Genomic DNA, 15,226 nt, shown 5'->3' with positions numbered 1-15,226 from the left:
ATAAATTAAATGAAAGTGAAATGCAAGCTAACCCCTTTATTCCATTGCCAATTTTATTTAGTGACGAATTATAAATAATGATTTATTATTTACGAGCTAATTATAAATCTTAATAATTAGAGTATTATAGTTTGACTTGTTGAAATTTGTGTGGAAAGAAGAGCTGTTTTGTTTGACCCAAATACGTGGTGTTTGAATTATTCGAAAAAAGTAATAAGTAATCACTAAAATAATTATTAAAGAAATATAATCATAGAGATGAAAAGATCTCAAATTTAAGTTCTAAAAATTTAATTCGTGTGATAAAGAAATTAATTTTATTTATTGTGATTGATATATCAATTTTGATATTTCACCATTTATTTTTGGAGGCTTTCACTTTAAAAGGCGATAAGTATAATTAATTATGAGTACGTAGCATTAGGCATGCCAACTTTCTGGTGCAATAAATATGACTTATAAATAACTAATTTACTTTGGTAGGTGATGAATATTTTATTTTTCGTCGTAATTAAAAGTTTTAAATTTAAATAACTTCTCGATATATGCCTTTTAAGTAACTGTTGTTAAAGTAGTCCTAATTTGTTTCTTTTTTAGGAACGAGGTCCCCTCCCTTTTAAGAGGATTACCAATAACTTTGCATTTCATTAGGTATCACTATAACTTAATTAAGAACAATAATATAATTATCGTTATTAATATATTTTGTGACAATAATATAACGTGGGAATTTATAATTATCACTTCATATATAAATATTGTTTAAGATTGTAGAGATTCTGAATGCAACGATATTAACATCTTTTATACGTGTATAAATATCGCTTAATAATTTTTACGTGTAATGATATTGACTCTATTTGATCTTTTTTATTTTCATGTATGTGGAATATAATGACTCATCAATTATGAGTTTCTAATCAAAATGGTTCTTTTAAGTGGGAGGGATGAATTTAAAAGCTAGATTTAATTTTTAAATTTTTTGTGATTGAACTTCTTGTACTGTTAAAATTATGAATTCATATTTAATATTTATTAAATTTTATATAAAAATTTTATACTATGGTATAATTTAGTTTTCTTCATTCTCATGTTTAACATTGTGCATAAAACAGTTTCTAAACTTATTACGTCTTCACACTTTGTCCATCTTGTAAGGGAGACAAATGAAATTTTTATTCATTTAATCATATAATTGAGTGATATATTTTTAATATATAACTATACATGTAGTATTTTTTATCATTCACAAGATAATTATCAATAAAAAATTATGATAAGCTTCACATATAATTTTTAAAAAGTAAATTAAAATATTGAACCCATAAATTTTAAATTCCTCCACAACATTTCTAATTCTTTTATGGTAGTAAAATTTGTTGAATATTAAATTCCCTAATTTAAAGGATATTCCCTAATTTTTAGAGGAAAAAAGAATTATACTCCATGAATAATTAGTTCTTATAAGAAATTTGTGCATGTGTACGACGCTATTCATAGAAAAAAAATATTTATATCCCCCGTTAATTAAATATCAAATCAAGTAATTTAATTTACTGATTATTAATAAAGTAAAAATATATATCATTTAATCATTCTAAAATACTTATATGCATATATACGTCGTGAATATACAAATATTTGTAATTAAATTATGATATATCAGACTTTATTTCTATCTTTATGAAATTAACGTAAAATCAATAAATTAATATGAGTACGATTATGTTATGTAAATATCAAATAACACTTCATGTCAAGTCATGAATTATTATTGATACATTATCTTATTTATACCAAAGACTCCATAAACTCAAAAACTATATCAACATTATCCTTTATTATCCGATAATGTAATTAATATAAATATACAGTGACATTTTAATTATTTCCCTCTTCTAACGAAATCACACTACTTAATAAGTATTTTATAGCCTTAATAAAACTAACTAAAATTCCCATAAATAAAACCTTTATAACACTCATTTCACCATAGTTTAAAACACTTCAAAAAATATGGGTCGAGATTTTGAATTATGCAATTTTACTTTGCAATTTCTTCGTGGAAGATGGTTTATGATGTTTGCTTCATACTTGATCATGGCTGGTGCAGGTGCAACATATTTATTTGGTGTTTATTCGAAAACTATAAAATCGACACTTGGATATGACCAAACTACCCTCAATCTTCTTAGTACATTCAAAGATTTGGGTGCTAATGTTGGTGTCCTTTCTGGTCTTTTAGCTGAGGTAACACCTACTTGATTTGTTCTATTAATTGGATCACTAATGAATTTAAGTGGATATTTATTAATATGGCTAGCCGTGACCAAAAAATTGCAAAACCTAAAATATGGCATATGTGTTTGTACATATGTGTAGGTGCAAATTCACAAAATTTTGCTAATACTGGTTCACTTGTTACATGTGTTAAAAATTTCCCACATAGTAGAGGGATGATGTTGGGATTGATGAAGGGTTTTGTAGGTTTAAGTGGTGCAATATTTACACAACTTTATTTAGCTATTTATGGTAATGATTCGAAGTCGTTGATACTTTTAATTGCTTGGCTACCTGCACTCTTATCGATGATTTTTATATTTAGTATTAGGGAGAAGAAATTTTCTAGACATCCTAATGAGGTGAAAGTATTTTATGTGACACTTGTAATATCAATTGTATTGGCTTTGTTATTGATGGGGATTACAATTGCACAAAAGTACATTGAGTTCTCACACATTGGTTATGTTGCATGTGCTACTATAGTTTGTGTGGTGTTATTTTGTCCATAATTTGTTGCAATAAGGGAGGAGTATGCAAGTTGGAAGTTGAATAAGAAAGAATTGGAAAGTGTACCTTCTAGGGTTATTGTTGAAGAACCTCCTTTGCCGATATCTAGGGCGCGGGTGTCGGAAATCGAGTTGCCGGAATATTCTTCCATGGTGAAAGTACAAGAGAAGAAGGAAGTTGGATGCTTTAGTGACATATTCAAGAAGCCAAAAAGGGGTGAGGATTATACTATATTACAAGCGTTATTGAGTATAGACATGTTGATATTATTTGTGGCAACTTTTTGTGGACTAGGGTGTAGTTTTAACATCAATAGACAAATTGGTGAGTCCTTAGGGTATCCACAACATACCATTAGCACATTTGTGTCCCTAATGAGTATATGGAACTATTTTGGTAGTCATATATATTGAATGTGCAAGTTGTTGGGAGATTATATGATAATGAGGCATTGAAGCAACTAAAAAGTAAAGGGTTGACAAGATCAATGGTGAAAGAATTAAACCAATGTTATAGAAATTCTTTTATTATATTAGCTTGTGTTAATTTATTTGGAGCTAGTGTTTCTTTGATTTTGGTTAAGAGAACTATGGATTATTACAAGAGTGATGTTTATAAAAGGTTTAGAGATCAAATGGAAGCAAATAAAAAGGAGGTGAAGATGATTTCTACTACTGAAAAATAAGTGTATATTGTGAATTTATAGTTTGGAATTAATTATTCCAAAAAAAAAAACTAGTTTTTTTTATTTCTCAACTTAATTTTTAGTTTTCTTTTGTTTGATTTCATATGGTAAATTTTTATGTGAAATATTTATTGGTGGATATTTTACTGACCCATTGCAACTCTTACTCTTATATTATATTTTATAATTAATTAATCTAAATAATCATTCTACCTTAACTATTTTATAATTATTTTCTTTTTTCAGAAATACCTCAAAATAGCTTCTGTCGTTACTCAATTTTGAAGAGTTAATATAGAGACTATTGAAATATTTTATAATATTTGATATTACGTTGTAAACATTAATTTATACGCATTTTAAAATTTATATCAAATCAATGAATACACCATATATAATATATAATGTGTATACATATATTATTCACTTAATTTGATTAGTTTGAAATTAATTCACGTTTAAATTTTGAACTCTTCTAGAACTTGTGACATGTTGTGGACAATATAACTCATTGGACTAGTAGTGGGCTACGACAATTGGACTAGTAGTGGGCTACGACAATAGCCCAACATCAACGTTCATGATAAAATCTTCAAGATTTTGAAAAAAGTTATTCCTTTTAAAACGCTTCGAAAAATCGAGATTTCAATTGAAATTATTATAATATCATTCTAAGATGTGGGTCAATTTTAATAGAATTGATTTTTCAATTATATTTGTCTATAATTATTACTTATCTTTCAATTACATTTACTGAAAAATGTATATTTATGAATTCTACTTGTATATGTAATATTTAAAGTCTAGTCAATTTCAGAAAGTATTTAAATTATAGCCTGAAGAGGTCAATTTGATACAAAACCTTTTGTTGTTCTTTTCCTCCTTGGTGAATGGTGATGTGCTTAAGAACTAGCAATGTGACAAACATTTCTATTTTGTCTCCCTTTTTGATAATACAACATATATAAGCTTAGCCTACTAGCAATTATAGATGAAGAAAGTTAAAAAAAAAAAAAACTATGCAAAGAAAGACAAACTTTAGTTCGGAAAAAAAGTATATTTGAATTTCGTAAGATTTGAATTGTGAATGAATTTTAACTGAAATTTGATTTTGATTTAGATATTTTTAATTAGATTTGATCTAACTTCGATAATTTTAATCAGGGGTGACAATGAGGCGGTGTGGGGTGAATTGAGCTTTACTCGCAAAAAATTTAATCTGCCCTGCCACGTAACAGCTTTTTTCATATTCAACTCGTCCCACCCACCCTACATAATTTTTAAAATATTTTTTGTAAAAATTTAAGGAATCCCATAGTGTAATTCAATAATTACATTCTGTCCCGACAAGTTTAGTAATTACAAAAAATCCCTTAAAATTACTGAGCTGTGATACTTTAGAATGTAATTATACATGATAAATAATACATGGTAACTTAAAACTGTTAAGAAAAAATAGGGGATAAAAACGGTAACTTTAATGTTGTTACTGAAACAGCTTAATTTGTGGTAACAGATCATTAATCAGCATTAAATAAGCACTTAATTGGATATTAATTTCAAAATTTGAAAATCAAAGATTGTATCAGTTATTTTGAAAATAATTTTTTTTAAACAGTCTGTTAAAATTGGAGCTACCGAAATTTTGTTGTTGTTGCAGTGGGTTTTTGAAGATGAATACTTCGATTTTGATGAGACATTCCGGAATTTGGGTGAACGAATTGCGGTATGAAAGTTACAAAATTGATGGAATCGTTGTTGGAGATTCAATTTCGTTTTCTAATCCCAAAGCAACAATTGCGGCCGAGTTGGATATTGATGTATCAAGGAAAGAAATTGAAATTCGATACATTATAGAAGGTAACTCCTGTCCGATGAAACTTAAGAACGATATGAGTGTTAAACTATATTTTGAACTGAAAAAAAACGAGCCTGGATTTTTAATATATCCATTATGTATTGACACAATTGAGAAGAATAGTGGTACTGTACATAACTTTGATGGAAGAAGTGGAGAAATAACGTGTGTAGAAGGCACAACAAATGATACACAGGCTTTGGCAATAGTTGAAAATAGCTTATTTGAGTCACATGAAAATGCAGAAGTTGGAGTTGCAAATGTTATAATCAATTCAGATATCGTTGATGTGAAGACAGGTCAGATATACAAGGATAAAGCAACACTTGTAGATGTGATGACGAAATAGAAGATAAAGAACAACTTCAATTGCAAAGTGAAGAGGTTTGATCAACAAAGGTATGACAGTGTTTTGATATTTTAATGTATCATGTGTTGTTTTATAATTTAATTAGTACATGAAACATTACTGTTCTATATGAAAACCTGCATGTTTCATATGTTATTTTATAATCTAATGTATCATCATTTCAGGAATTTGTTTTTGATACATTGAAATAACTATATTTGATACTTGAAAGTACTACTACTGATATAATAAGGACTGTATCAGTTTAAACAGTCATATCACAAATAGTGGATAATTTTCATTAAATTTTGATACTTTTCTTAAAAATTGATTGATACTTTTCATGTGATTCATTGTTTGATTACTTTAAACATTATTGTTGAATATATTATATATGATGCATTTTATATGTGTATTAATATGCTTAAAAAATGTACGCAGCTATGTGTTGGTATGCTTTTCAGACAAATGTGGTTGGACTATGAAGGCGTCGTGTAGGAAAAAATCTGATATATTCATTGTTAGAAATTTCAATAGTGAACATACGTGTCCGATGAGGGAGAGGGTATTAACCAAAGTCCAAGCAACAGTGGGATTTGTAAGTGGAGTGACAGCTCCAAAATTGGTCAATTATAAACGAATTTATACACCAAGGGATGTAATTGATGATATTAGAGAATATTATGGTGTTGAAATATCTTACCAGCAAGCATGGCGTGCTAAAGAACGTGCACTCTCCATGATTAGGGGAAAACCATCTGCAGGATATAGACGGATGCCGCGATACATACACATGTTAAAAACTGTGTATCCAGATTCTTATATAAGAATGCATAAGACTGAAGATGATGAATTTATGTATCTGTTCATTGCCTTAAGACCATTCATTAGGGAATTTAAATACTGCAGACCAGTAGTTGTTGTGGATGGTGCACATCTGAGTGGAGCTTACAAAGGGACATTTGTATCAGCAAGCACACTTGATGGCGCAGGTATTTTTTATTTATAGTAATGATGTCTTTTTATATATTAAGTATCAAATAATATAATGTGTGTGTAATCAGGTTGCATATTTCCATTGGCATATGGTGTTGTTGACACCGAAAATGATTGTTCGTGGACATGATTTTTCGAACAGTTCAAACATGCATTGGCGATAGAAAAGATATGTGTGTTGTTTCAGATAGAAATGAGAGTATCATGAAGAGTGTAAGGATTGTGTTCCTCGATGTACCTCATTATGCATGCATCTGGCATCTTTGGAAGAATGTATGTGGAAACTTCAAAAGGAGCAAAAAGGTCATAAGTGATCTATTCTACTCTATGGCTAAGGCATATAGAAAGGAAGATTTTGATAAGTTGATGGCTAAGGTTGATAGAATTGATCACAGGGTTAAGGAGTACCTTGAATATGCAAGTTACGAAAAGTGGTCAAGAGTTCATGCAACAGTAAACAGAGGTAGAATGATGACTTCAAACATTGCAGAATGTATCAATGGTTGTCTTGTTGAAGCACGCCAATTAACTATATTAGAATTCTTGGAAGAGGTTAGAATTCTTTTTGGATCTTGGCATTGCAAAAACATAGAAGTAGCCTCATACACAAAGGACACATTAGGTAGAAAATTTGAGGAATTGTTGATTATAAACGCGGCTAAAAGTTCAAAAATGGAGGTATGTATCATTATATAATACTTTATATTATATGTAACTAATTGTGTGTATCATTATGATTTTTTTAACATGATTTGATTTTTAAAAGTTATATATTTAAAATTTTTAATGTACACAGGTTGTTCATCATCTGAGTTTATTTTCTCAGTTTATGAAAATGGAAGAAAATATATTGTTTGTCTTGAGTGGAAAGTGTGTTGTTGTGGTAGATTTCAACTAGATGAGATACCTTGTTCACATGCAATTGCTGTATTGAAAAAAAAGAATGTCACTGATATGAATCCGTATTGCTCTGATTATTACAAGCCTGATGCGTTGGCAAAAACATATGAAATTCCAATGGTGCCAATGCCAGATAAGAAAGATTGGTCAGATCCTAAACACGTGGTAGCTGAAACTGTGTATCCACCTAGATACAGAAGATCATCTGGACGACCAAGAAAAAGAAGAAGAAAGAATGCAGATGAAAAGATTTCGGTGAACACAAATTGTTGTGGACAATGTGGACAAGAAGGGCACAACAGAAGAACTTGTACTTTCTACCCAAAAGAGAAGTGAATTAGTCGTAATATTTCTATGATATCAAGAATAATTTATAACGTAAACATTTTAATGAATTTCAGTTTTCATTAGAACTGCAAAATGAACACTTTGTGTTTAGATAAATAAACGTACAAACATGTGGTAATTAAATTTGAAGTCGTGCTTATGATTATAAATACTTTTTCTTATTGTTGGTGTTGATAAATATACTTGTTTCAATATTTGTTTTGAATATATAAATCTTATGCTACAGTAAGATAAATAATTTAAGAATTAATAGGTAACATAATGTACATGATACATATGGTTTATCTAGTGTATCATGTACTTTTATTGTGTGTTTTTGGTACACATTGTTTATATAATGTATCATGTACTTTTAGTGTGTATCATTGGTTTGCACAATGATACATCTCCATTAGATAAAAAAAATAAAAAATTGTTGAGGTTATTGTGTACTTTAGAATGACTATAAATCATGTATCATGTGAATTTATATAATTTAACTTGTGTAATGCTTTTTTTTGTTATGCTTTTATTGAAATATACAGTAAATAACTTTCCTTTAAAAAAATAATACCAATTCATATGAATATGCTATTCAATTTACCTAAATATTTTGTAAAATTTAAGGATTAGAGTGTAACATATTGTACATTATACATATGGTTTAATCAATGTATCAGTTATTTTTAGTGTGTGTTTGGTACATATGTATCATTTGGTTTTGGCAGTGTATCATGAAAACATTGTTCTATCATGAAATGCTACACTATGTGAACTAAATCTTCTTCTGGTGGTGGTGTGACTACGCCCCTGGATTTTGGTGGATCATCATTGTCGCTAACATATCCGCACTTAGCCTTCTCACTTCCATAACTCCACAGCAATGATCCATATCTTTGACGCAGGTAATTGAGATTAAAATCAGCATAAGATATATTGATTTGGTCACTGATATACTCAGCAAATGCAGTAACATATAACCTACAATCTCTACAAAAAATACAGAATAAATTAAAAACTTAATGATACATTAAAAAGGGCAAATGAAAAATTCTTGATACTTACAGGCTATCGCTTTCCTGTGTAGGGATGTCTTGTGCAAATTCTATCATGAAAGGAACTTGAGGCTCCAGAAGTGAGCCATTATTGTTGTCAGCAAATTTTGTGCGTTCATTTTCTTCAAAAAATCCACTGTCAAGTAGGTATGAAGGAAGCATTTTAGACAACATCTTGATCTCATGAGGAATTGTTTGTTTCCTTGTGCTAATTGATGAGTCAAAAACCCTTATCAACCTGTTTTTTAACTCAACAACAGCCAACACCCAATGGAATTCTTGATCACAGTTAATTGGGATGTAGACCTCATCTACAAGATGTCATGGTAAAGCAGCTGGTATTCCAAACCCTTTGATGATGTTAATTATTGACCTCTCATGTACAGATACAACTGAAGTGCGATCAATATGTTCTTGTGTAGTAAGACTATCATCATCATCGTCCATGTAATATCTATCATAACAGTTTTTTACATGTGACATGAACAAACAGTGGGTTGTTGTGTATCTATATTGATCTATGCTGCAAAGTTTTGATTTTTTACGAAGGTAGTAAAAAATCACATCGATGTGCTATAAACAAAATGAAAACAGAGTAAGAAATTATTTACATCTAAACAATATAAAAAAAGAAAAATAATTATGTGAATATAGTATGATACTTTTGCAAATTAAATAGTATGATACTTATACAGAATGTATCATTGCTAATTAAATAGTATGATACTTATACAGAATGTATCATGATGTTATAATATAGTTATGACTGATACATATTTCATAAATAGTTTAATATTTTACCTCATCAGACCAACATTTGTTTGGCTGTGACATGACATAAAACCAATTCTTGTTCATTGGAAAAGCAACAACAAAGTCCATCATCGTAAATCCAATACATGATACATAACACTAACTTATTTACAGTTTTTATATAACAAAGTATCATGAATTAATTGTATATAAAATGATTACTCCTAACACTGAGAAAAAAAATGTACAAAACTTACTTATTGTTATGATTTTTTAGAAGCCCCCTCAACAACCAATTCATGTAATCCTCAATAAGTTTCGGTGAAACTTTATCTGCAATGCCACATCCTTCGAACGGGAAATGGAGTCGAGCCATATCTCAATTTCTCTTTTCCCTTCTCGCTTGACCCAAAAGAAGTACAATATGGATATTGAATCCTTCTCGAGGGTATTCTATTTCTATGCGCAGGAGTGACTGCATCAGTTTTAACAGCAATCTTCGTTATTGGAATATCAGTGGATAATTGACTGTCGGTCAACAAGTACTGGCTACTAGTTATATTCTGTGGATCGTAAGAATATAATGGCCTAGCATTGGTAGCATCTTTACCTAAAACTTTGATAAGCGCATCTATTGCTGCTTGAGTTGATGGCGATATTGTTGTTGAAGTTGAAGAATCCTGTATAATATGAAGTAATGATTTTTAGAATAAATTTGTGTGTAATGAAATTGTGTGTCATAAATCAAAATTGAAAAATGTACCGATGAATCCGTTGTTGTTTTTTCGGGCAACACATGAGGGATGTTGTGATGAACATTGTCATCAACGGCTTGGTCCATGATATGTTCCTTTAAATCTTGGTGCGACTGATGTGCGTCACCATCCTGAATATGCAGTTTTGAAATAAAAACTGTTAAAATAATTTGTGCTGATACGTAACATTGATTACGATCACATGATACATAGTATTAAGTAAATATGCATGATACATGACAGAATATAAAATGATAAAAAAAATGATCAAGATACAAAGCATTGACTATATGTGCATGATACACAACATACCCAATGTATCATAAACATTACCTTTGGATTATCACTGACTATTTGTTCACCCTCATTTACGGAAATACCAACACCATCCATATCGACATCCCCTGCATCGTCGACGATATGATGCTCACCATTTTTACCAGAAAAACCACCACCATCCTCAGCTACGCCACCCATATCATCGAAATCAACTGGTATTTGCTGAGATGTTTGTTTGTCAGACTGAAATGTGCTTGTATCAGCCTGAAAATTGATGTTCTCTTTGCTAATAGATTGCATCAGCTGGGAGTGATTTGCTTTTATCAAAATAATCAGTTCCTCAAATTTCTTGTCAACCTAAAAATTGTAGATACATTTAGGATAAATAAAAGTTTGTTTAAAAATAATAAAATAATTTACTTACGTAAGTTTTCAAATGTCCTTTTAACTCTTCAATATGAGGAATTATATTGTTGACATTCTGTGAATCTGCATATCCATGAACATCAGCAGCCGGGTTCTGAGAAACGTCTGGAACAGAACCATGTACATCAGCAGCCGATTTCGGTGACACTTGTGGAACAGAACCATGTACATCATCAGCATTCGAATGTTGAGGCAGACTTGACATGGAAACATGTACATCATCATCCGGTGTCGGAGACACATTTGATTGATCAGACTATTTCTGTTCTGACACCTTCTTTTTTTGAATAATCAATTTTTTTCTTCTTTTTGGCGGTGGTGGAGGAGATGTATCAGACACTCTAGAATATGTCCTCAATAACTGTTCGGGCGGTTTTGTGGTGAAATCATCTAAATCATCTTCCTCGTTTGGTTATACTAATGGTATTGATGTAGAATGAGCATGTTCAACTTGAGCAATATCAAAAGCTTCAATTTCCTCTGCTGTTGGGACAATGTTTGAACACGCATTCTAAATGTATCACAAACACATAAGATAATTTAACTGTTAGATACAGTAATAATTCATAATATATCACAAAGACATAAATAACGATATTCCATATACAAAAATAAAATTTTACCTCTTGAAAAATGGTAGACATAAGCATTTCAAACTTTGCCTTTTCAGACACAACTCTCCAATTGCATATTCTTGGGATGACATTGCGTTCTCTCACAGCTATTTCTGAATTTAAATTGGATGCACATTCGTAGATCCAAACATTTAGTGCATATAGCATCCCATATAATCGGTACAACTTTTTACTAACGTCAAAATCCTGTCTAAGTGAACCCATTAGTTTGGAAAATGATAGCTGACCCCAAGGAAAATGTTGATATCTACCATCTTCAACCATTAGAAAGTTGACAATAGATATCGCTGTATTATCAAGAGTAGCTAATACAAATGTATGAATAAAGAACAGTATAGACATTTGGAGTGCATCCTGATTGCTTTCCCAATTACCTATCTTAAACCTTTGAACTAGTTGATGCTTTGTAACACTATTGACTGCACCAGAGAAATACTTTTTAAAAAGCATACAATCAGTTTGTTCTGGGTATTTGAAATCATTGGTATTTCCTCTTACCTTAAGTCCTGTTAATAATGCAAATTCATCCATACCAAATTTCAGGACACACCCGTTGGAATGTCTAATATGCAACACATTAGGGTTGCTTTGTTCCAATTCTAAAAGCAATAAGCACTTAGTTATTTGGCCCTGAAAATTACATTTAGAAATGTCTAAAAAGGGTCCAAAAATTGTATCCTTAAACATTTGGATAACATTGTCCCCTACGTATTTTTCAAAGTCCTTTAGGAAATTGTTGTTAAAATTGACAGCAAACCTTATGGGATGTGTTGTATCTTTTTAATCTTGTACTTCAGTGGCTGCAATTTGAAAATAAAACCGCAAATTAAAACGATATAGAAATATAACTACTAAATAAAACAACTAATAACTTACTGATACATGGTTTCAGTTTTCAGAATTTCATACTACATGAAAAACATGTGATACATGTCTATAACATGTATCAGTGAATTAAATAAAACATTATAACATGTGATACATGTCTAATACATGTATCATAAACAGCGACTAAGCAACATACACAAAGAATCTATATGTATCATCAACTATATCTGATGAATCATTTATTAAAACTTAGTGAATGATACATTATAACAAATTTCAAAACATGTATCAGTACATCAACTAAACAACTAATACCTTACTGATACATTATATCATTCAGGAATTCATACTACATGCAAAACATGTGATACATAGCTACTACATGTATCAGTACATTGACTAAACAATGTACACACAGATTCTACATGTATCATCAAGCACAATTTATACTTTACTACACTTATTGAATGATACATTATAATAATTTTCAAAAACTTAATGATACATATAAAATATTATGAAACACAACAAATTCACGTATCAGTTGACCATCTAAAACACTATACACCCTTTTTCAAATGTATCAGCAAGCACACTTGATTCCTTAAAAATTTTACTAATTTAAACAACATCATTTTTAAGTACCAAAATACTAACCCGAGATAATGTAGGCCTAACAACAGTGTTTGCTGCTTCTTTTTTCCTTTTTTGTTGTATTTTTACAACCTTTGATGTTTCGCCATGGTCTTTGTTTGAATCCTTTTGAAGATTCATAGGATCATGCAAAGACTTTTTCCTATTTTCTTTCCAATTATCATCGTCGGAATCATATATCATTCTATTAATTGACAGATCCATTACTATGATGTAATAGAACAATTAACAAAAACAAAAAAGAGAAGAATATACGAATTGATGATGGATTAACTATAAAAAGGGTCTGGGTTCATACGATTCAAGATTAGGAAGAAATAGTCGAATATGGATTAATAATAAAAGAAGAAAAAAAAAATATGCTGGGTTGAGAAGATTCAAAAATAGGAAGAAAGAGTGGAGTGAAGACGATTAAGGAAAAAAAAGGAAGTGAAAGTTGACGTTGGTAAGAACAAAAGGGTAGAAGGCACTGAAGATACCCTGCTTCCTGATTTTTTGAATTTTGAAATTCAAAATTTCAAAATTTGTTCTTCTATTAAATTTAATAATTCAAAATCAAAAAGGTGATTAAAAGGTTAAGTGTTTAAATGGATAAAATTTAAAATTAAAAAACTGATTTAAGAGGTTGAGTGTTTTAATGGAGAAAAAATAGGCATTAAAATTGGTAAATGTGTATTATAGGAGAGAGTGTAATGTATCTAAAAACTTACACTAAAATAAAAAAAATAGGGAATTATGTAATATTTAAAAAAAGTAGGGAAAATTGGAGAATATAAAAATTATAGTTGTGTATTTAAGTAATTTTTTCATATTTTTTTCTAGATAAATTTGATACTCCTATTAAAAATAAAATTCATAAAAATAGTTCTTCTTTTCATTAAGTTGTATTAGTTTGATAGGACTTAAAATTTTAATTTTTAGATGTCAATTGAGAATCATGTAAGAAATTATATTATTTTTTATTAAACCATTTTTAGTTACTATCTTGAATATTTTAGTAGTTTTAAAGAGATTATCTTGATAAATAATATTCTATCACTCTTACAACATATAAAAAAAATATAAAATAAGTTTGAATCTATTATAAAGTTACATATACCTGCAACCTGTCCTGCCTTGCATTAGTTTTAAAAAAACTCACCTCTATCTGCCTCACATCTCACCCGCCCCATACAACCTTAAACCAACTCCGTCTCACATAGTCTTAAATCCACTCCATAGTGCATTCGTCTTGCCCCATTGTTATCCCTAATTTTAACTTTAGACACGAAGGGCTGAATTTGAAAGTTATGCCTATAATATAAAACTCCAATCCTGTATATTTAGTGTTGATTCTAAAATGGCTAAATTTTAAATAACTTATAATAACTTTTAACATCTTAAAATATAATGATCCACTATTTATCCATTGCCCCATTTTCATACCCAATTATTTAGTGTTGTTTATTTAATTGTTTGTTATAAGGGTAAAATAGGAGTATAGCCTATTTCAAAACTCTTTGTTTAAAGCATAGTCAAATAATTTAGGGAAAATCATGTGAATGAAAAAATATATACTAGTTAATTAGGGAACATAATTATAGTTTGAAATAATTATGGTTTTGACTCAATTTAGTTGTTATTATGCGTGCCTCTTACCTCTCGCCATGCTTATACATATATAAAAACAAATTATACATATTAAATATACAATTATATGATAGATATACAAATGCAATTGCCCATCTCCACTCTCTCCCTCTCTCGCTTGATTCTCTCCTTCCTCTCTCAATTTCACTTGCTAAATATACAAATATGTGTATATCAGTTACATATATATATATATATATATAACAGATATATACATATACTTTGACAAATATACATATAAAATTCACTTATCTCTACTCACTTTCTTTCACTCGCTCGTCTCTCTCCTCTCTCTAACATATAGTTA

The 15,226-nt window shown here is 29.7% G+C and overlaps 1 protein-coding gene and 1 pseudogene across 1 annotated transcript; both read left to right on the top strand.

Annotated features, from left to right (window-relative positions):
* Window positions 1-2,016: 2,016 nt before the first annotated feature.
* On the top strand, window positions 2,017-3,245 carry LOC101254963 (protein NUCLEAR FUSION DEFECTIVE 4-like; annotated as a pseudogene).
* Window positions 3,246-7,005: 3,760 nt separating this feature from the next.
* LOC138339658 (uncharacterized) lies at window positions 7,006-7,914 on the top strand. Its single transcript, XM_069291524.1, has 2 exons — window positions 7,006-7,360; window positions 7,475-7,914. The coding sequence occupies exons 1-2, from the start codon at window positions 7,006-7,008 to the stop codon at window positions 7,912-7,914; spliced, it is 795 nt and encodes a 264-aa protein (XP_069147625.1).
* The last annotated feature ends 7,312 nt before the right edge of the window (window positions 7,915-15,226 follow it).

Source organism: Solanum lycopersicum, chromosome 11 (genome assembly GCF_036512215.1).
Source record: "Solanum lycopersicum chromosome 11, SLM_r2.1".
Taxonomy (NCBI): Eukaryota; Viridiplantae; Streptophyta; class Magnoliopsida; order Solanales; family Solanaceae; genus Solanum; species Solanum lycopersicum.
The sequence above is the reverse complement of the archived record's forward strand: the minus strand, read 5'-3'. Positions and strand labels throughout refer to the sequence as shown.